This window comes from Lepidochelys olivacea, assembly GCF_965140295.1.
Source record: "Lepidochelys olivacea isolate rLepOli2 genome assembly, chromosome: 1".
Lineage (NCBI taxonomy): Eukaryota > Metazoa > Chordata > Testudines > Cheloniidae > Lepidochelys > Lepidochelys olivacea.
Window position 1 is genome coordinate 277,363,401 of NC_140411.1, and position 22,870 is coordinate 277,386,270.

Consider the following 22,870-nt stretch of genomic DNA (forward strand, 5'->3'; position numbering starts at 1 on the left):
CTAAAGTTTAGGTATAGACCAGGTCTGAGCCCCTGTCCCACCTGTAATAATAGGAAAGATCTTCAAGGACTCACAAGCTATTTCCTATGTAGACTCGGAGGAGAGCAACCACCTCCACAAAGGCTGAATGTGGAGGAAGGGGCCAACTACATTGTCCCAGATATCAACACTGAGGTGATTTGAAGGTCACAAAGGTCCAAAAATCTTTCTTGTAGACATGGAAGAAGGGAAAGAAAGAGTTCACCTTAGATGTCTCCTCCCATGTCAGCCTTTGGGGCAGAGAGTGGTCTAAAAGGTTAGCCCCAGAGATCTAACATAGGGAGGAGGAAAGCAAGCTCTCTCCTGAAAAGCATTATGTGACCTTGTGGTCTACTTGTCAGTGGATTGGCACAGCTAGGCAAAGTCCCCAGAATAATGACATGAGAACAAGGTTAGTTAAGGAACAAAACCCCATCTCCTTATTTCTGCAATAGAGTATAGAGGCAGCTCCCCTCCTGCTGCTGGCATTATTAGCACCAACCATTTTGCCTTCTCCCCATGGGCAGGAAGCACATACCCACACTCCTGAAGTCCCTCTCAGAATTACTTCTTGAGATAAGGATCCTTCCCACCTGTGAGGAGCCACACCTTTAAGACCTGTCTGAGTGACAAAGAACCACAACTCATCTAGTCAGTAAAGTAATTCTGACACAAGACACTGACAATGTAGAGGGGTGGAGGGTGGAATCACAACCATCTTCTCATGTCCACAAAGATGATAAAATATAAATGGAAGCCTGGTCCTGGTCCTCCAGTTAAGGAGGACTGGACCCATGCCCAAAGAGTTTGTGAATCTAGCATTAATTTTGAGAGTACAACAAACTTATAAGCAGGTGAGTGTCTTCTGGTTTCATTATGAACTGTTCACACAACTCTACTATATATATCCTTGTTTACATCTGATGTGCTGCTGGACAACTCTGGGTGTCCCAGAATTCCTTGTACTATGGTTTCAGACTGAACTCTCACAAATGGAACTACTTTCTATGTGAGTGTATACAGCGATGATCTGCCAAAACTTAACAACGGGTTCCCTCCTCACCCCATGAGGGGGTCATTGCCCACCCCCGCCCCTCCCGGGACTCCTGCCCCATCCAACCCCCCCGCATTCCTTGATGACCCCCCCCCGGACCTCTGCCCCATCCACCCCCCACCCCTGTCCCCTGACTGCCCCCAGAACCTGGCAGGAGGGTCTCGTGGGCCACCATAGTGGGTGCTCACCCCACCCCTAAGAGCCAGAGGCACCTGCCGGGGGGCAAGGTGGGGAGTCCCGGAGGTGCCTACCTAGGGCAACTTCTAGGAAGCATCTGGCAGGTCCCTCTGGCTCCTAGGGGCAGGGGAGCATAGCTGGGGTGGGAGCAGGGGGAGCGGCCGCTCCACCATTGATCACATCAAAAGTGGCACCTTAGGCACTGACTCCCTGGGTGCTCTGGGGCTGGAGCACCCACGGGGAAAATTTGGTGGGTGCAGAGCACCCACCGGCAGCTTCCAACCCCACGCCCAGCCCCAGATCACCTCACCTCCACTCTGTCTCCTCCGCTGAACACGCTGCCCCTCTCTGCTTCTCCGCTCCGCCTCCCCCCCTCCTGGCTTCCCGCAGATCAGCTGTTCGGCAGGAAGCCTGGGAGGGCTGAGAAGCAGGTGGCGGCTTCACACTCAGGCCGAGGGTGGCAGAGGCGAGCTGGTTCCCCTGCACGCCCCACCCCACCCCCAGGTTACCTGCTGCGGTGCGGGCGCCCCTCCTCACGCCCCCCGCCACAGCTCACCTCTGCATCTCTGGGCCTGAGCGGGAAGCCGCGGCCTGTTTCTCAGCCTGCCCCAGCTTCCCATGCAAACAGCTGATTTGCGGGAAGCCTGGGGGGCGGAGAAGCAGAGCCGGGAGGCACATTCAGGGGAGGAGGCGGAGGCAGAGTGGAGGTGAGCTGGGGCCAGGGGTGGGGTGGGGAGCTGCCCGTGGGTGCTTTGCACTCACCAAATTTTCCCCTTGGGTGCTCCACAGCTGGAGCACCCATGGAGTCGGCGCCTAAGGTGCCACTTTTGGCCGGTTAAATTTAGAAGCCTTTTTAGAACTGGTTGTCCTTCGTGGAACAACCGGTTCTCAAAGGGCTTCTAAATTTAACAACCGGTTCTAGCGAACTGGTGTGAACCAGCTCCAGCTCACCACTGAGTGTATACCTCCTCTGAACAATACTGGGAGTTAGCGAAATATCAAGAGAAAAGCAGACCTCTGTCTCTTTAGCCAGATCTAGCATTGCAGGTAATAACTTCATTTGGTGACTTCACTAATTCCGTCTTTCAACAATGGTATTAAAAAAGTTGGGACAATGAATTTTTAAAAATGAAGAAGTTTTGATGGCAGATGTTTTGTGGAAGTGGAAGTTACCAAGAAAAAAAGAATCACATTTTATGAATTCATTTTGTTTCATTTCTCAGAGGTGAAAGCCATTTGGTAGCATATATTTCTTATATGTTGCTTGGTGTTGGATTCATCCTTTTTTTTTATTTCATTCTTGGGATTCCTAGGAAGCTTTAAAGAAATCAGATGGTTTCTAATTCTGGTAAGTACATTCTTGTAAAATGACTCCAGATTTAAAATGTTAACTTGCAAAGCACGGTCAATGAACATATTACAGGAACAGAGTGTCCCAATATTATTATTTACTTTCTACCAAATGCCTGTGTCACATGTGAAGTTCTGCAGCAATAGATAAGGAGAGTGAATATAAAATGAGAGATCATGATGTAAGAAGCTGCGTGGCATAAGAGAATACATAACCAGATGAGAATAAGCTGCAGCAAATTGCTTTTATCAAGTCACAATACTAGTGAGCATTAAGCATATGGGTTTAAAAATGTTAGAACATTGAAAATTTTATCTATTAGCTACATTTGCAACATTAGTTTAGTTTATTATCAGTAAGCTCTTTTCTGGGGGGGAGGGGAAATGCCTCTAGCCCCTGAAGTAATTTGTAAAACTCCTTTTTAGTTTCAGACTATAAAGGTTGCTTCCCGCAAAGACCCACTTATAGCAGCACCTTGTGGAATTACAGTATGCTGTAGATCTTGCTACCCTTTTAACAGTATAGGTTCACCTTGCAGTGACAGGTTTCAGAGTAACAGCCGTGTTAGTCTGTATTCGCAAAAAGAAAAGGAGTACTTGTGGCACCTTAGAGACTAACCAATTTATTAGAGCATAAGCTTTCGTGAGCTACAGCTCACTTCATCAGATGCATATCGTGGAAACTGCAGCAGACTTTATATATACACAGAGAATATGAACCAATACCTCCTCCCACCCCACTGTCCTGCTGGTAATAGCTTATCTAAAGTGATCATCAGGTGGGCCATTTCCAGCACAAATCCAGGTTTTCTCACCCTCCACCCCCCCACACAAATTCACTCTCCTGCTGGTGATAGCCCATCCAAAGTGACAACTCTTTACACAATGTGCATGACAATCAAGTTGGGCTATTTCCTGCACAAATCCAGGTTTTCTCACATCCCCCCCACCCCCATACACACACAAACAGTTTGTTTTGGGGGGGATGTGAGAAAACCTGGATTCGTGCAGGAAATAGCCCAACTTGATTGTCATGCACATTGTGTAAAGAGTTGTCACTTTGGATGGGCTATCACCAGCAGGAGAGTGAATTTGTGTGGGGGCGTGGAGGGTGAGAAAACCTGGATTTGTGCTGGAAATGGCCCACCTGATGATCACTTTAGATAAGCTATTACCAGCAGGACAGTGGGGTGGGAGGAGGTATTGGTTCATATTCTCTGTGTATATATAAAGTCTGCTGCAGTTTCCACGATATGCATCTGATGAAGTGAGCTGTAGCTCACGAAAGCTTATGCTCTAATAAATTGGTTAGTCTCTAAGGTGCCACAAGTACTCCTTTTCTTCTTGCAGTGACAGTACTGGAAAAAAACAATTGCATTGTCAGTTTTGCTACCAGGCCAGATTATTTTACTGGATTATTTGTATAACCCTTCTGCCAGATGGATCCAGCAGCAATCAGGGCTGGGTTCAATATCTAGGGGTTTCTTTTCATCAGTGCAACAAAGAACCAACTCGAGCCCCGACTCGAGCTGAGAAAATTACACACTACCCATGGGTGCCTCTGAGAGGCAATACTTGCCCACTCGCAAGCACAGAGTCTGAATGTAGAAAAGAAACTTTTCATGAAAGGAGGGAAGGCACCTGACATTAATTAGGGAGAATGCCACAAGCAGGATTAAGGGGACACCATCATAAAGCCTAATCACATCAGCCACACTATCAGAGGCTCGTTCACCTGCACATCTACCAATGTGATATGTGCCAGCAATGCCCCTCTGCCATGTACATTGGCCAAACCGGACAGTCTCTACATAAAAGAATAACTGGACAAAAATCAGATGTCAAGAATTATAACATTCAAAAACCAGTCAGAGAACACTTCAATCTCTCTGGTCACTCGATTACAGACCTAAAAGTGGCAATATTACAATAAAAAAACTTCAAAAACAGACTCCAACAAGAGACTGCTGAATTGGAATTAATTTGCAAACTGGACACCATTCAATTAGGCTTGAATAAAGACCGGGAGTGGATGTGTCATTACACAAAGTAAAACTATTTTCCCATGTTTATTTTTCCCTCCTACTGTTCTTCATATGTTCTTGTCAACTGCTGGAAATGGCCTACCTTGATTATCGCTACAAAAGTTTTTTTTTCCCTCTCCTGCTGGTAATAGCTCACCTTACCTGATCACTCTCATTACAGTGTGTATGGTAACACCCATTGTTTCATGTTCTCTGTGTATATAAAATCCCCCTACTGTATTTTCCACTGCATGCGTCCGATGAAGTGAGCTGTAGCTCATGAAACCTTATGCTCAAATAAATTTGTCAGTCTCTAAGGTGCCCCAAGTACTCCTGTTCTTTTTGCGGATACGGACTAACACGGCTGCTACTCTGAAACGGTGTCCCTCTCTGCTCCCTTACCATACCCTACTCACAGAGGTTGTGCTTGGTCAGAGAGGACTCGGGGTTCAGAGGTGCGTCTGTGTGAGTTCATCTCCCACCTGGGGAAGAAGACACCTTGCTTGTGCTGCCAGCTGAGCACTTGCTTTGGCTGGCTGCCCCGCGAGCTGCTGCTCCTTGCCATCTGGCCACCCCGCCAACCACGGTTCCTTACTGCCTCACCAGCCTCTCATTCTGCTCACTGCCTCGCTCATTCACCGGCCAACTGTCAGCCACCTGTCTCTCTGCTATGACTGCTGCACATCAGTCTCTTAGTAATTTTCAGCTCTTTGCAGGGTGGACAGAAACACAGTCCCACCACAACTGATTTCAGCTCTGATTCAGCATTTAAAATAACAAAGAGGCTCCTAATGAAGCCTGTTTAGTTCTTTCTTTGAACAGTGGCGAAGAACAGGTTAAACCAGTCTGGGGCCTCCTAGGGAGCCTTTCACAGGGCTCTGGCATTTGAGACCATAGTTTAAGGAGGTCCTATCAGTTGTGGGTGACCCCCTAATCTGAGACAGGTTAAGCACAGTCCTGCTTTTCTGTATTCATACAATAATGCCAACAACATTGGTATCGGCATTTCACTACCCCTGCACTCAATAGTAGAGTGATTAGTAACCCAACACCAGCCAAAGTTGATTATTTTAAGCAATACTGCTCTATCTGCCAGGTATCTATGCAGAGTAGGTGTGCTCATGTAAACAAAGTTTGCTCCGGAAGTCTCTCCCCATCCCAGCTAGCTGTCAGGGGAGAATACATTCAGTTCACTTAGACCCTTACATTTGGTTGACTTTAATTTACTACTTGATGCTGTTTTCAGTTGTAAATTGGCAGTGCTATTGCATGTTGTATTCCCTGTGCTCTTGGAACTGTTCAAGAAAAAGTGTCCCTTTCCCTCAGACAAAACCTCAACAGGGCAATCAGATTTCACTCTAAACCAGGGGTTCTCAAACTTCATTGCACCGGGACCCCCTTCTGACAACAAAAATTACTACACACCACAACGAGGGAGGACCAAAGCCTGAGCCTGCCCAAGCCCTGCCGCTCCGGGCAGATGGGGGGCAAAGCTAAACGGAAGCTGAAGCTTAACGGAAGCCAAAGCTCAGTCTTCGGCTTCAGCTCTGGGCCCCAGAAAGTCTAAAGCCAGCCCTGGCAACCCCTTAAAACAGGGTCATGACCCACTTTGGGGTCCTGACTCACAGTTTGAGAATCGCTGCTCTAAACCATTGTTCCTTCTGCTGACAATAGTCTGTCTGCCCAGCAAGCTGTGGTGCTCTGTGGAGTCAGGTCTCCTGAGTGCAGTGCTTCAGTGGATGAAATGAAGCACTTGTGTGCTGCACAGCAGACTCCGCAGAGCAGGCTCACAGTTTGACTTATGTTAGCAGGGACAGGCTCAGCAGAGATAGCAGTGCTCACTTTATGGCCTTTCTGAAAGTGAAGACTTGCAAGCATAGGAAGAGAAGGAATAATTGAAATATTTACCATCCCATATAACAGTGGTCCCCAAACTGTTGGTCATGCCCTCCAAGGGGGGGTGCGGAGGAATGTTCAGGGGGCTGTGTGGCGGGGGCCGGGAGGCTACTAGCTGTTTTGATAATACCAATAAATAATAGTTTACTTCAAAGGAGCCTGGATTTCACCCTAAGTGTTTCACAATGTTTTCAAGATGAATGGCACTATATACTGCAACTACTCTGTAATTATGATGCTTAACATCTCTGCTACCTACCAGTAACTTTGCTCATTATTTCAATAAAAGTTAAAGCTTCCTCTTTAAATCTAGTGTCATCAACTTGTGTCTTACTTAATATCTAAGGCTATGTGTATGCTACAGCCTATCTTGGCAAAATTTATGTCACTCAGGGGTGTGAATATCCCCCCCTCCGCTGAGCAACATAAGTTACACCGACATAAATGCTTTTGTGCACAGCGCTAGGTCAACGGGAGAGCTTCTGACATAGCTTCTACTGCTCACAGAGGTGGTGTTTTACGCCAACATGAGAGCTTTCTCCCGTAAGCACAGAGTGTCTTCACCAGATGCACCGTAGTATCAGTGCAGCCGTGCCGCTGCAGCACTGTATATATAGCCGTGGCCTAATCCTGAATGGCAGCAGCAGCGATACCTATGTATTGTGCTCTCTGATTGCTTTTATAGAGACATATTTCCTTACTTTTATTGGAATACATCTAAATAATAAGCATGGCTGATCAGATTTCAGTTTATGGAGCAAGCAGCTTTCCATGCAATGTTCTGTTGTGCAATAATTCTTATTTATATATTTTTAAAAAATTTTTTTTTTTTTAGTATCCAGGACTCATAGTCCTGCTGTTTGGTGTCCAAGTTGCAATGCTAGTGCTAATATATATAAGAAAAGAAGAGGTATGTAAACTTTCTATCATATAGACCTGTTATTAATTTTAAATTGTTGCTAAAATTATTAAGGGCCAATCCCTATGGGGGTACAGAGATATGTTATGCACTGAGATGGGAGCTCTGCAGTGGACTTAATATGCCCAAGTATGTTCATGCTGACACATTAGGGGACACAGAGCCACTTGGAACCCAAGGAGACTTGGAAGGTTCTCATGCAAATTAATTCCCCACCTCCTCCTCCACAGACTGTCTTTACAGCTTTCTCCTGTGCAGGATCCAAGGATATTCTGGTCAGCAGTAGCACCAATAGATCCGCCCAGGGGGAGCTTGAAAGGGATACAGATGCTTGTGAGTGTGGGTTGAGTAGGTGTCACCCCACTACCTTTCACTGTGGGCTAATGGGCCCACTTCCTGCTGATATCTCCATTTAGAAGATGCCAGCCAGCTCTGGTGCTGGGCTGGGAGAAGGCTCACTCGCTGTCTTTCCAGCCACCAGGTAGCTTGGATGCTACCCCACACCAAGACATCCGGGAAGGCACCACATTCCCGTAACTCCCCGATGAATCCACTGCTGCATACAGAAGTGGGAAGGAAGAGACAGAAGGGTGGGGATCCATGGCACACCTCTGGCTGCTGCTAGGGGTCTTTCCCCATAAAATTCAACTTCTCACAGTACAGGCCAGCAGCGTTGGTATTTGGCCTTTAGAAAATCACAGGTATTGTTACATGACTCACCATCCCAGAGAACCCCCCTGCAGCAAGAGCAGCAGATGTAGCATTTCCACCCCAGTTTCCCCGCACAATCTTCAGCCTGCTCTCGCCATGCCATTGACTTGCTGCAGTGATTTTGCCCTCCAACTAAGTCATTAACAAGAGTCCACCCCTTCTGGGGAATCCAAATCTAAAACCCAAAGGCTCCCCTCCTTCCCAAGGGGTTTGTCTTCTCTCCTTTAATTTCAGGCACTCTTCTGCCCACCCTAGGGCTGAGCTTTTGCTCTTTCCAGGTTCATTTCCATCTCACCCTCCTGGGCTCCTTTGAGTTGCTCCCTGCTATTTCCTGAACAGCCACTCCTTAACCTCTGCCTGATTTATACCCACCTCTCCAGCCAGCTGCCCACAACTGCACTTCCTTCCTCTTAAATTCAATACCCAGCACAGGTGAAGTGGGGTGCGGTGCTGACAGGCAAAAGTCCCATTGTCCCTTAAAGGGGCAGGCTTCCGTGTACCAAGTATTTAATCCCACTGTCCAAGCAAAGACTGTGTAAACAATGACCGTAGCGCTATAGTTCAGATTGTATTATCCCAGTTTAGAGGGAACATATAGGCTGAATTAAAGACCACATAGAACACATGTTTCTGCAAGATAATGATTGGGTGGGGGAAAATATGGAACTGTGTTAGATGGGATGGTCCTAAAGTAGTTCACATGACAGAAGGTATTTTCTCTTATGAAATATAAGAAGTGTAGGTAATGTACAATACATTAGCACTGCCACTGCTAGACCTTTTGTAAAATTCTAATGGCTGTTAATGGGGAATTAATGTATTTTTAAAGAATAATAAAAGAATTATGCTGAAATTAGACAATTAGCTTATGTAATGAGCTTTATAACATGAATGATATAATTAACCACTATGTAAGAACTGCATCTATCTTGCAATTTGTAGCAACAGTAATTGTTACCATGACATGTAAAATATATGAATTAATTACACTATTTGTCAACTTAAGTTCTATTTTAAATGCAAGCACAGCCAGCATGTCTGTGAATGCAAAAATTCTATGTGATGACTATGGCCCAAATCCACAAAGGGACTTAGGCACCCAAGTCCCAGATTTAGGTACCACTGCAATCCACAAAACCGCTGCTCAGCTGCAGTCTAAACCTGTAGGCACCTAAACTCACAAAAGATTTAGATGTTACAACAGTAAGTGTTGCAACACCTAACTTTTAGGCTCCTTGAAAATCACTGGAATCCACAAATGCTGGGTTAGGCACATAGGCTCCTTTACAATGCACAGGGAGAGATAGGTGCCTGAGAATGGGATCCACAACTATGAGCATGGTAGGCGAGGTGCCACCTAAGCTACTCAACACCAGATGCTGATGAGATGGATGTAACCTAAGCCTTGCCCCTATCAGGCAGATAGGTGCCTAAGTCTGGGCTGCAGAGAGGCACCTACCACGGTCTGCAGTCCACAGCTGGGAACCCTCTTTTGGAGTCAGGCCCCAAAGTGGTCCATGCCTAACTCACACCTCTTTTGTGACCTTTAGCCCAGTGGCTACAGTTCTCACCTGGGATGTGGGAGATGCCATTTCAATCCCTCCCCACCTAACAAGCAGGGAGTTGAATGTGGGTTGCCCGTCATTTAGGTGAATGCTTTACCCACTGGGCTATCAAGTTATCCTCACTCATTTGCTGGCCCTATGCATATTGTTTAATACAAGGTGGAAAGTCTTCAACCAAAGAGATGGAGGGCTTGTCTACGCTGTGGCGATCGATGCATCGGTAGTCGATTTAGCGGGTCTAGTGAAGACCTGCTAAATCAATGGTTGATCGCTCTCCCGTCGACTTTTGTACTCCACCAGATCAAGAAGAGTAAGGGAAGTTGACAGGAGAGTGTCTCCCATTGATGTTGTGTAGTGGGGGCCCTGCAGTAAGTAGATCTAATATACGTCGATTTGAGTTATGCTATTCATGTAACTCAAATTGCATAGCTTAGATTGACTTTTCCCTTTAGTGTAGACAAGGCATCTGCGAGCCCCACATCAGAGCATCCCGTAGTCTAGTGGTTAAGGCATGCACACAGAGGGTGGGAAACCTCTTTCTTCCCTTCTGACACCCATGGTGTGTAAGTTCCCTAACCTCTGAACTAAAGGAGGTGTCCCCTAGCCTGTCTCATTTCTCTGCCCCCCACCCCCAGCCTTCTTGTGTGGAGTTAGATGTGCAATGCTGCTATTCTTGAAAAAATGGCTTAGGAACCTGACTCCAGGAGACGCTTACTAGCTGTGAATCACGAGCAGAAATAGGCACCTCCCTGCATCCCAGACCTAGCTGCCTAATTCTGCAAGGGTTGGGGTTTAGGACACACCTCTCTCCCCAGCATCTGCCATTGACTCCTACATACCTTCATTTTTTTTAACAATAGGAAGCAGCAGCTACAGATTGTGCAAAGCTGTTGGCCTGATACTCCACTGTTTTGTACCTTCATATAGTAGTTTACGCACTTTACTTCAGCATTGCTGCTCTATGGAGGGCAGTAATTGGTGGTTCTGTACAGCAGTCCTGACCCCTCCCTCTCCTGGCCATACTCCCTAAACTCTATTGCATCGGAATGCAAACGGAGTCCCCATGAAGCAAGGCTCAGCATGCACAGGGGGGTGCAGGCTCTTGTGCAGGTTTTCCAAAGCCAGCTCCTATCACCACACTATACAGTAGAACTGCATCTGTTCTGCTGCATCTGGGTCTCTCTGTGGCACCAGAATTTGCCTCTTAACCAGTAATGAATGCTGACTGAGTTCTGCCTGTCACAGAATAATTTTCTGTATTGGAATATTTGAACAGATACGATATATTCTGAATTGTGTGTGTGTGTGTGTGTGTGTGCGCACGCACTCACTCATGTGTGTGTTATTTTAAAGATAGCAGTAAACGAAATACAATTTTATCTCATCCTGACTATAATGCTGGTCTGGTATTATAATAAATTACACTAACATGCTATCATTCACAATGCAGAGCTTCCAGCCATGTCTGCAGAATGAATAGGCTAATTGGGGTGGGGTAGCAGAGAGAGACTTACCATTTGCTTGCATTGTAATGAAATGTTTCTATGACCTACAGCATGTCATCATATGATACTCATGCCCTCTGTGCAGCCACACTTTTCCCTGTGATCTGTCACTGCAATGCCCTAGAGGCTGCTGTTACACTGGACCACTTTGTTCATCTTTGCTTTCTTCTTTTCTGCTGCTGCCATGGCCGTGTTCTTATATATGGTAAAGAGGCCAAAGCAACACTGCTCACAGGTGGCCCTTGGAGAAAGCAGAATGTCAGTAAAAGAAAAAACACAGACTGCAGTATCCCCTTTCCCAAAAGTGGAAACACTGAAGGCCTCCTTCCATAACAGAAATGTCCAGGTTTCAGTTCCCTGAGCCTTTTCATGAAACCAGAGTATACAACACATTGCTGACATACACGTTCTTTCATCAGAACTCTAAGAAGACATAGTAGAGGCAACATGGTCTAGTGGATAGGGCACTGTAGTGGGAGACAGGAGATCAGGATGATTTTGTCTCTGCCTTTGACCCGCTGTGTGATCTCTAACAAGTCATTTCAAGTTTGTACCTCAGTTTCCCTTCCCACCTTTTACCTATGTTGTCTATTTTGACTAAAGTTCTTCAGCACAAGGACTGTTTCTCACTACCAAGCATAATGAGGCCTTGATCTCAGTTGGGGCCTCTGTATACTAATAATACAGTATTTTGAGCAGTTTATTTTCAATCATCCAGTGTGTATGGTAAATGCTCTGTATTAACAGGTCCAGATTCTGTGGAATGACAGAATTGATGCCGTTATTTCTAACTATGGGAACAAAAATCTGACTGGAAGAGAACACGAGTGGAATATTCTGAATGCTGTGCAGCAGACTGTAAGCAGAAAATTGAAAAATCACCACTCCAGAAATATTCTATCACCTTTTATCACATGAAAAGTCTTATGTCATAAAGCACTGACTGAAAAACTGTTGTTTAGCCACAGGCTTATATAGCATGGCAGCTGGTGTCAGAGGTAATACTACTCTTTAACGGAAAACCTGGATGTCAATGGGGTTGATAGGGCTAGCTCTGCAGATGTGCAAAAGGCCTCACCCCCACACCCCTTGCTTTGCCACCCTGTGCAGGGGCAGGCACAGTTCCGGTCACTGTAGGCCCCTGGCCTAATTAGGCCCCTGAGCATAAGGGCAAGAATTCTCTAATGCCTTGGCCAACGCTAATAACTACAAAGGATGTGGGCAGGATGTGGCCATGGCCTCAACCCCATGTACATTGTCTAATGAAGGTGTCCCAGCATGGAGAGGATTGAAAACTGTATCCTGTAAGAGGGTATAGTTGGAGTCACACTGTTGCAGCAATCACAAGGGAATTGTCATGTGCCTTCCTCAGGGGCAATGCCGATCTCTCCAATGCATTATACCATACTCATCACCATAGTGTCCAAGTGCATGTGAGAACACCTGCTGGTGCTATATTTCTCTTCACCAGCCCCGACTGCCACAGGCAACTTAAAGCCACATTAGTCCTGCATATCAACATTTTATTACTAATATTTCAGAGCATTCATAAACATTTTCATTACATGGTGAGACATGAACAGTTTCCTTTGTTAGAAGTCCTTAATAGCAGCATCATTTTCCATGAGATAAATTGCTTAAAAGGTGACCTACAAAGTTCTTTACAAATGATAGGCAATGATTTATGATCCCAAATAATTCACAGCAGTATCTACCCTTGCAATTACAAGTTAATTTGCATTGCAGATACATTTTAAAACAAACATTCTTTGAAAATCTGTTCTTCCTTCTCTGAGTTGCAAAGTTCTGATTTCAGCAACAGCTGGTGCTGTGACATCATCATCATAAACTAAGACAGCATTCCCCGCTCTGCTTCCAGCTCTTGTGTGATGTCATCAACAATTGTTAGAAAAACACAACCTAAGATTTCACAGCTTTCTGCTTGATAAGTTTTTCCAGCAAAATAAGGTTTTTCATTGAAAATTTTTTTTCTAGGAAAATGTCATTTTTGACTAAATTATCTGATTTTTCAACAGGAAAATTCTAAACAGTACATTTCCTTTTGAATTGACATTTCAACCTGAAACATTTTGAATCAATATTGTGAAGTGTCAAAAATGACATAAAAAATATATAGACATTTCCAAATTGAAATTTTTCAGAATTGTTTCTTCTTTTCTTTTCGTTTTTTTTTTAAATTTTTTTGATATTTCAACTTTTCATGCTGTTTTAGGATGAAAACAAATGTTGAAATATTAGAATTTCCCCTAGGGCAGAAATTCAGTTTTCCAAACAGTTCTACCACTAATATTCAAACAGGTTTTTGGGAAGGATGCCTAGAGCTGACCCCATGGGATTTTGTGATAGTAGTTAGCTTTTTGCCAAGTGCTAACCCTAAAATGAAGACCTTAGGGCTAGATTGTCAAAAGAGCTCCACTCTCATTTAGGTAAATGGCCAGGTTTTCAAAAGAGCTCAGCATGTTGGGAGCTGAGCTCTTAAAAATCTTACTGTGCCACCATAAGAGCTGCTGAGTTGTGAGTGCTTTGGAAAATCTTGCTCTTATAGAGGTGGCTAAATCAGACCTGTACTCCTTAGAAATCTGGCCCTAATTATGGAAATGCACTCCATTTCCTTTGCTATTTTTACAGATTTTTCTCTTTTCTTTCTGGTAGTATTTCACTGTGGCCTGGCCTGTTGTCAGTTTGGTGCCTCTACTGCTTGACTGAATAAACAACAGTTTATAAAGTGAATGTTTTCTTAGCTCACATTTAAACCTTGATGAAGGCTGAGTGTGGTGGTCCAAATGTTTGGCATTTGTCCTGGAATAAAAACATGATAACAACATATCCAGTTTACATTTTTAGTAGTTCTGTCATGACCCTAGTGCCACAAATAGAAATTCCTTTCAAATATACATTTTAAGAACATATTCCTCTCCTAATATACACATGTAAAATGAACATTCCATACATGCCATTGCATATTACAAATATATGCAATGGCTGTTTTGGAAAAGAGATTGATTCTTACATGATAGAGGATGGTGAGACAATATAAACCATATTTTTAAAGAATAAACTACATCACTGACATTATTACTAATATCTCTTATTGTACTATAATTCTGTCTACCTTGGGGGCACCGTGTGTCGTTCTTTATTTGTTTTGGCATTAAAAGTACAGGATCTTTTTTTTTCCAGCTGGAATGCTGTGGAAGACACAATTTTACAGACTGGGAAGAGAATGAAAATAAAGAACACACAAATCACGTCCCATGTTCATGTACAAAATCTAATAGGAAGGAATGGTTTTGTGATGCCCCCGAGAATGAAGTGTACATTAAAGTAAGGAATAAGCAACTTTATTTCACCTGAGTGAACACAGTAGCTAGCTTTGATAACTTAGGGCTGGTCTACTCTACACAATTAGGTCAAAGTGAGGCAGAAGCCATGAAATTGATAAAAAAGCTGGACAGCTAAAGCCCAGCTGCCCCTCGCTCCACTGGAGGTGGCTGGACCCTGCTATCATCTGGGAGCTGGGTGAGAGTGGACCCCCTGCTGGCTGGGAGCTGGGGTGAGAATTCCTGGTTGGGAGCTGGGGTGAGAAGCCCAAGTGGCTTCCCCCCCCCGACGCCCCAGCACTCCTGGCAGAAAACGGGGAGGCAAGAAGCCCCTGGTGGTTTCTCCCCGACTCCTGGCGGGGAACAGGGAGTGGGGGGGAGAGCCTATCAGGAGCCCCAGAGCTTGTGGGGCATCTGGGCTTGCTGCAGGGAGCTGAGAGACCAGGCTTTCAGCTCCCCACACTGCCTCTCTTAGGTCTGTGGAAGCGCTCCTGGTGAGGGCGCATCCCACCAACTCAAGTAGGGTAGTGTGGACATGCACCACCACAGTAACTACTGCAGTGGCTATCAGTTGATCTAATATAGATCAACTTACATTTCTAGTGTAGACATACCCTAAATTAACCTTTGAAAACTCTTTCCAAATCTTAATTAAACTATAAGTGCCTTTAAAAAAATTGAAACAGTAGTAATGATCTTCATAATTAAAGCAAAGACATTCTTGAGCAGGCTGCTGGCGTGGTTGTTACTTTTTCGGAGTCTACCACACAGGAAACTCTAGATCAAGGCAGAGATCTCAGGATAACAGGAGCTGGGAGCATCACAGAGTGAGTCAGTCATGAGAGAACATTTACCGGTAGCTTGTGCGGTACTAAAGTTGTTGCCGTCCACCATTTTGTGCTGAGTGCAAGTACAGCTATGCTACAGAAAAGGAGTGAAGAATATAACATAAAAGCTCTGGCAACACATAATTGTTAGCTTTGTTGTTACTTGTATCATGCCAGCAGTGTATTCACCTATTTAGGAGTTGTCTTTCACCAAAACATCTGCATGCACTTTACAGAATGAAAGAATCCCAAGCAGAAAAATAAGAAGCATATTATCTGAGAACCTGATAGATCAGAACTATCTAATTATAAAAGAGAAGGACAAGCTTGTTTAGGGCCATCAGACTGCTGTTATTAGAAAGCTGGAGCAAACAGATACATTTTACCATACTTCCTAAGAACACCCAGAGTTGATCGCATATAACCTTACATTGGGAAAAAATTCGAGAGGCGCAGGATCCAAAGTGAATACCATAATCCTATGCTCTTGGGCAATATTCTTCAGACAATCAGCCGAAGGCACCTCATGTCAATCATAGATATTTTGGAATGGCATGGCATGAAAAAAAAGAGATTTTCAGCAACAAATAGGACCCAGATCATTGAGGAGTTTGTAGATACTAATCAGCAACTTGAATTTCAACGGAAAGGGAACTAGCAGCCAACAAAGAGTAATGGTCTCAAGTTGCAGTGGGGGAGGTTTAGGTTGGATATTAGGAAAAACTTTTTCACTAGGAGGGTGGTGAAGCACTGGAATGTGTTACCTAGGGAGGTGGTAGAATCTCCTTCCTTTGAGGTTTTTAAGGTCAGGCTTGACAAAGCCCTGGCTGGGATGATTTAGTTGGGGATTGGTCCTGCTTTGAGCAAGGGGTTGGACTAGATGACCTCCTGAGGTCCCTTCCATCCCTGATATTCTATGATTTCACTCTTTTCACATCAAGTTGGTACTGTCCCCTGTTGTTGCAATGAATTAACTCTGATAGCAGGTCATTTAATGGGATATAGAGACATATTTTCTCATCTATATATTAGAGCATTATTTCCCCCATGGAAAATTTAGACTTTTTGTCAAAAAAGCAAATGGCTCAAAACCAGATATTTTTATTTATATATTTATGGTTTGACAACTGAAACTAATTAGTGTTTTATTTGAAAACTGCCAGAGACTGAAAGCTTTCAGTCAAAAACAAGAGAAATCCTTTTTTGGTTTTCCGTTTTCCTAGAAACCCCCTCATCCCCAAATTCAAGAAAAACAGAGACTCTTCATGAAAATTTTCATTTAATCAAAAATCCAATTTGCTGTTGGAAAACAGTTCAACAGAAAATCTTTGAGCAGTCCTAATCTAAAAAATCTTTATTCTTTACACTATTCCAAGATTTCTGAATATGTACACATACTGTTATTCAAAATCAGGGAAGTGGAAAGAGGAAAAGACATGGAGATTGGAAGTTTATATTAGTGTGAGACCTGCACAATACCTTTTCCTTGCAGTAACAATGACCTTTCTTTACTTTTCAGCTTGTTTCCTATATAACAGTTTATTAATTATTGAAGTGACTGGTATAACAAACACAAACAATGATCCAGAAGACAGATAAATCCATCCTGAGATGAATAATAAGTGGGAATCACAGTAAACTTGCAATAGCTAAACATACCCTTTTAAGTATCCAATTGTAGAGTGATTGGATGCTTGAATGAGGATCCATCAATATGCTTTTACAAAAGCAAATTTCCCCTTAGATCAGCCATTAGTCCCAGTACTTTTGGGTGAAAAGGTAACTAATTCAGTCATTTACTTTTAAAAATTGGTTTAAACATTTTAAAAAAACCACTTGAAAATGTTTTGGGCCCAACTCTCAGCATTATACACTAATGTGACTTTGCCTTCTGATGAGTAAGTAGCAGAACCCGTAAATCCCTGGTAGGAAGTTGTTGCATAAAATTTGAAAAGGGACATGTTATAAACATGCAGTCTGAATCCAGGAATCAAAAATAATTTTGCAGTTAATAACTATTCATCTGCTTTTGCCTAGGGATGTGACGAGTATATTAAAATGTGGTTTGAAAACAACACTTTGGCCTTAATTGCAATTAATATTGCACTGCTTACTGTAGAGGTAAGAGTACTTGCTTTTTTTTTAAAATAAGAAAATATTGACAAACTAGTGGGACCCACAAAGATAAGTTTAGTGTTCTATGGGCATGACCCTGCCCCATTAAAATCATGTAGGAAGTTCTATTAACTTCAACGGGAGCAAGATAAGTCTCTATTTATTGGTGGTTTTGGTAATTAAGGGCTTGTCTACACTACCACTTATGTTGGCAAAACTTCTGTTGCTCACGGGTGTGAAAAAAACACTCCCATGAGCAACAGAAGTTTCGCCGGTGGCATAAGTGGTACCGTGCACAACTCTATGTCAGTGGGAGAGCGTCTCCTACTGACATAGCTACCATCGCTTGTTGGGGGTGGTTTAATTATGCCGGCGGGAGATCTCTCTGCCATCAGCATAGAGTAGCTACACGAGAGATCTTACAGTGGTGCAGCTGCATTGGTACAGCTGTGCTGCTGTAAGGTCTCTAGTGTAGACATAGCCTCAGAAACAGTATTCCCAGAGCCAGTGGCGCTGCAACATTTTTAGTAGTGAGGGTGCTTAAAGCCAGCCCCCTTACTCCTGTCTGTCCCCACCCCGTCCTGAGGCTGGAAGCAGGGCTGTGTGTCCAGGAGGGGGGACCGAGACAGGGGTAAAGGGGCCAAGGCCACAGCTGGGGGCAGGTGTGGGGCCAGGAGCGGAGCTCCGGGCAGGGGCCAGGAGGCTGGACCCCATGTGCAGGGCCAAGAGCAGAACCCCAGCTGTGGGGCCGGGCATGGGGCCAGCAGCTGGGGAGCGGGGCTGGTGGCTGGGGTCCCAGGAGCAGAGCTTCAGGTTTGGGGCTAGAAGTGGGGCAGGCCCCAGGAGCAGAGGCCTGGGAGCGGCAGTTGGGGATGGCCAGGACCCGAGCTCCAGGTGAGATGAGGGGTTGGGGAGCTGAGGGCGGGCGGAGGGCCAGGAGCAGGGCATAGGCATGGGAAACACCCCAGCAACTGGTGAGCAGGGCATGGGGCCACCGGCCCTCCATAAAACCTGGGAGTGCTGCAGCACCCCCTACACTGCTACTTCCCACGCCTATGCCCAGAGCAGTGAAGACTTCAGTTACAGTCAGTTACAGAGATTGTAAGCTCTTTGGGGCAGGGACAATCTTGTTGTTGTGTGTTTGTACGGCATCTAGCACAGTGGGGTCCTGGTCCATTACTGGGGTTGAGAGATGATACCATACTCTTTCTCCTCCTCCTAATTATTATTAATAATTGATACATGTGCACTAAGTCAAACAGCACAAAGTTACGCGAGGAAGAAAATTCATTCTCAAATTTATGAGAAAAGTATATCACAAACAAGTTATAAACTCTGCAAAAACAAAACAAAATTTGTGTCTAATTACAACAAAGACTCACCCTGAATTCCAAAGGCACCCCAAAGTCCCACTGCCACCAATGGAAATTGTTGGAGCACAAAGGAAGTTGGCTCAGACCCCAAATCACTGAGTCGGAAACTCAGTTATCTCAGTTTTATACTGAGACTGAGAGCAGAATCTAACTCTGTATCTCCATAGACTTTTATTGTTCTACTGTCATATATTGGAAGGTCAGTGGAATTCCCCATTATCAGTGTTGGCCAAATTAGTAATAAAAAAAAGGTTTAGGGTTTATTTATATTAAGTACTGGGATGTGGTACAGACTAATTCATATTCTGACTGAACTGATTTATCCATCTCTTCTGACATACAGCCCTTTAAGGAATTGATCTGTGAGCAGCATGTTGATCTGCAGGTATATTCTGCTGGATTCTTTTCTCTGTCAGATATTTTATTATTTTACTATTAGGATTTTCTGTTCTGCTCACCATCTCTTCCAATTGGTGTGTTTTCGGGGCAGATGAAGTTTATGGCAAAATTTACATTATTTATCCGCCATTCCCATAGTGCCTCACAGTCTTTTATGTCTTTAGCCTCATAACACACTTCCATGAGGTAGGAAAGTGCTATTATTCCCATTTTACAGAGGGGGATCGAAGTCAGAGAAAGACCAAATGATCTGGGTAAGGTCACGCAAGAAGCTTAGGAAAGGGATAGGGAACTGAACCCAGGTCTTCTAAGTCCTATGTTAGCATTTCTAACCACTGGTCTATCTCTCCTGTTGTTCTGCCTACTGTGGCATCAATGGGAGCAGGATCTGGCCTCTAAACTGCAACAGATTAAATTTAGATATGAATGAGCATAAAAAACTGACCTGCTTTAATTTTTAACCCATTGTTTCTTCCTTTTTTCAGGTCCTCCTGTTCACACTAGGTGCATTGCTGTTTAAAAACATCAAGAAGAATAAAATTTCACAAAAGGAATAAAGATTTTTGGTGTTGTTATATTGAATGAATTATCTAATAATTCTTTAATCCAGAGGTTCCCAAACTTTTCTTATTGTGTACCCCCTTCCAGATCTAGAAGCTGCCCATGTACCCCTGCCCTTCTCATCATTGATACTTTGTGTGTTCTTCTTAACACTACCAGTCTTTAGCCATTTGTCCATATTTCACTGTTATGTACAGATATAGTTATAGTGCGACATATACAACCAAAAAACCCCCTAAATTCTGAGCTAAGTTAGACTGGACAGTTGCTGGGCAACTGAACCCGCAGTGTACGGTGATTGGAGGTGAGGACAGGGCCGGATTTACACCTTACGCACCCCTAGGCACAACATCTTCAGTGCCCCCTGCCTACAGCTGACCTTTGTGTTGCACACAATTTTAGAGAGGTAAGGTGCCCCTAGAATGCTGGCACCCCTAAGCATGTGCCTACTGTGCCTAATTGGAAATCTGGCCCTGGGTGAGGACTCTGTACATCAGTGTCTTTGTGTACCTGTGTTCTCATTGGTACATCTTGAAGTAAATTAACTACCATATTTTATATAACAAATTCCCAGAGTTTTAAAGATTTGTCTGCGAAGCCCATTATGAAAATGTAATACATAAAGTAATTAATAAATAAAATCCACCATTACACAATTTTTCCTGCATACCCCCCAGAGATGTCTTGAATACCCCCAGGAGTATGCATGCCAGAGTTTGGGAACCTCTACTTTAATCTGACCCTTCAAGTCAAAGGAAAGACTCCCATTAAAATCAATGATTTTTGGCTCAGGCCCTAAAATATAACAATTACTGTGATATAGTGTAATTTATGTGTTGAGATAGAAAATATCCCAACGGATATAGCTGCCTGCTGTGTACTGCATAACATATGTGAATTTATGTCTTGATACATTTGTGCATTGTTTGTAGTCTTGGTTATGATATTTATACTACAAAGACATACAGACTAAAGTATTGAACACTTACTCATTAACTAGCTGAATAATAAAACATTCTGTGAAACTGAATACTAGTTTTCTGAGTCTCCAAAACAATTTGCTCTGACAGTTATATTATATATGTTGCTGTACCTGCAAATAACTCTAAAACAAAAAGATATGTGGGCATTATCACTGGGGTTACTGAGCCCATTTAAGGAGAGTCTGGGCCCAGGCTACCTTGATGAACTGATTTAAGGGAAACAAGCCTATCTAGGCAGCCTGATAAAAGAGCATTAGGACTCGGTTGCAGAGAGGTGCTCACAGAAGGAGACGCACTCCTAAGAGAGAGGCACTCCCAGAAAACCACAGGCCCCAAGAGGAGGGTTGTGGCACCCCCTGAGCACAAGGGGAGAGACTAAAGGCCAGGACTGAGAACCACAGGCTCCAAGGAGGAGGGATGTGCAACCCCTGAACCCAAAGGGAGAGAATTTTATTTCAAGTTTATTTAGCTTTAATAAAGGAGATCTCCAGCATGGGTATTTTGTCTTTCACTCAATTTGATTGTGTAGAAGGGGCTCAGAAAAGAGAAACTGAGACCAGGAGTGCCTGCACCACCACACTAAATCAACAGGAAGTGCTACAGGGCAGAATGACCTGCAACAGGTATTCATCAGACTCAATGGTCAACCAAACATACTTGGCATGAAAGTGGGCAAGACAGCTTTCCCTGACAAATCCTACCAGTTTTTTCTTTTCAGTAGCAGTGAGTCTCAGAGCCCAGGTCAACTGACTCAGGCTCGCACAATGGGGCTACATATAGCAGTGTAGACATTCTGCCCCAGCTTTGAGACCCTCACCAGGTTTCAAAGTCCAGGTTCCAAGCCTGAGAAGGAACTGCTATTTTTAGCCCTATAGGGCAAACCTGAGTCAGTTGACCTAGGATCTGTGATTTGCTGATGCAGGGTTTTGTTTTGTTTTTTTCTGTGTAGATATACCCTTGGACAGCAGGGAGGGGAGGGGCTGTGAGGGATAAGGAAGGGGAGAGAGAGCAGGTGGCAATGCCTGGAACAGGGAGCTGAGCCCAGCCAGCCCTGTAGGACAGCAGCTGCTACAACCAGGACAGAAGGTTTTGTAGGAGAAACCTGGGATTGTTTGGGAGGTCTGCATGTTCCTTTTCTGCTGGATGGTCCATATCATTCCTTTGTCTGTGGGCTTGGGTGAAGCCAGTTAGGGATCTTCAAACATACTTATCCTAGGAGCAATAAAAGTCTTCAAAGGAAATTGATGCCTGGTATTGTATTGCAATTTAAAATGAAACACAGTGGAGTAATGTCCAAATTCTGCAAATAAGGACTGTGGTCTGTGTCCAAATACTGACCTTAGATGAGCCCAGGCAGTTCCTATTGACATCAATGACAGCCTCGCATGCACAACTGAGAGGAGAATTTGTCTCAGCATGTAGATAAATCTTGCACAGAATTTTAAAATTCTGCTCAAAGGCATTACCCTCTCAATGCCAGCCACCCACATCCACAATAAAAAGTGAATGTACGTTGACTGCTAAAGCCTCCAACAAGCATTTTTCATGAATCCATGCTTTTGTGTGCCTCAAACAAGGCCAAACATGCTATTGGTGTTTAACAAATGATAATATTTAATAATAATTAATATACAGAACATAGTAATGCCAAGTGAGAGAATCTGAAAAAAAGAGGAATAAGAAGAAATAGAGATGAAATTCCATTTATGTGCCAGAAGAAATTAATAATTATAGTCAAAAGTCATCAAATATTTATATTTTGAGATTAGAAGGAGAAAACGTGTAATTCTTCTATCTGTTAACTTGTGTTGTGCTTCTATAGAAATACTAGAGGATACAAAGTGCTACAGTATGCAGAAAAAGCCACCACAAAATTCACAGAGCACCACAAAATCCGAAAGGCTAAGGCACAAAACGAGTTACACCTTGCAAGGACATAAAGGGCAGTAAGAAGAGGTTCTATACATTCAGTAGGAGTAAGAGAAAGATAGAGGAAAGAATAGTTCCTCTATTTAGTGGGGAAAGAGAGCTAAAAATAGATGACATCAAAAA

General features: G+C 43.9%; 1 protein-coding gene across 1 annotated transcript; it reads left to right on the forward strand.

Moving 5' to 3' along the window:
• Positions 1-2,517: 2,517 nt before the first annotated feature.
• Positions 2,518-19,831, forward strand: TSPAN19 (tetraspanin 19; the record flags this gene model as incomplete). Its single annotated transcript, XM_084633904.1, has 6 exons — positions 2,518-2,597; positions 7,355-7,429; positions 11,967-12,077; positions 14,421-14,564; positions 17,425-17,508; positions 19,760-19,831. Exons 2-6 carry the CDS (start codon positions 7,397-7,399, stop codon positions 19,829-19,831), a joined length of 444 nt encoding a protein of 147 aa, XP_084490030.1. The 5' UTR covers positions 2,518-2,597; positions 7,355-7,396.
• Between the last annotated feature and the right edge of the window lie 3,039 nt (positions 19,832-22,870).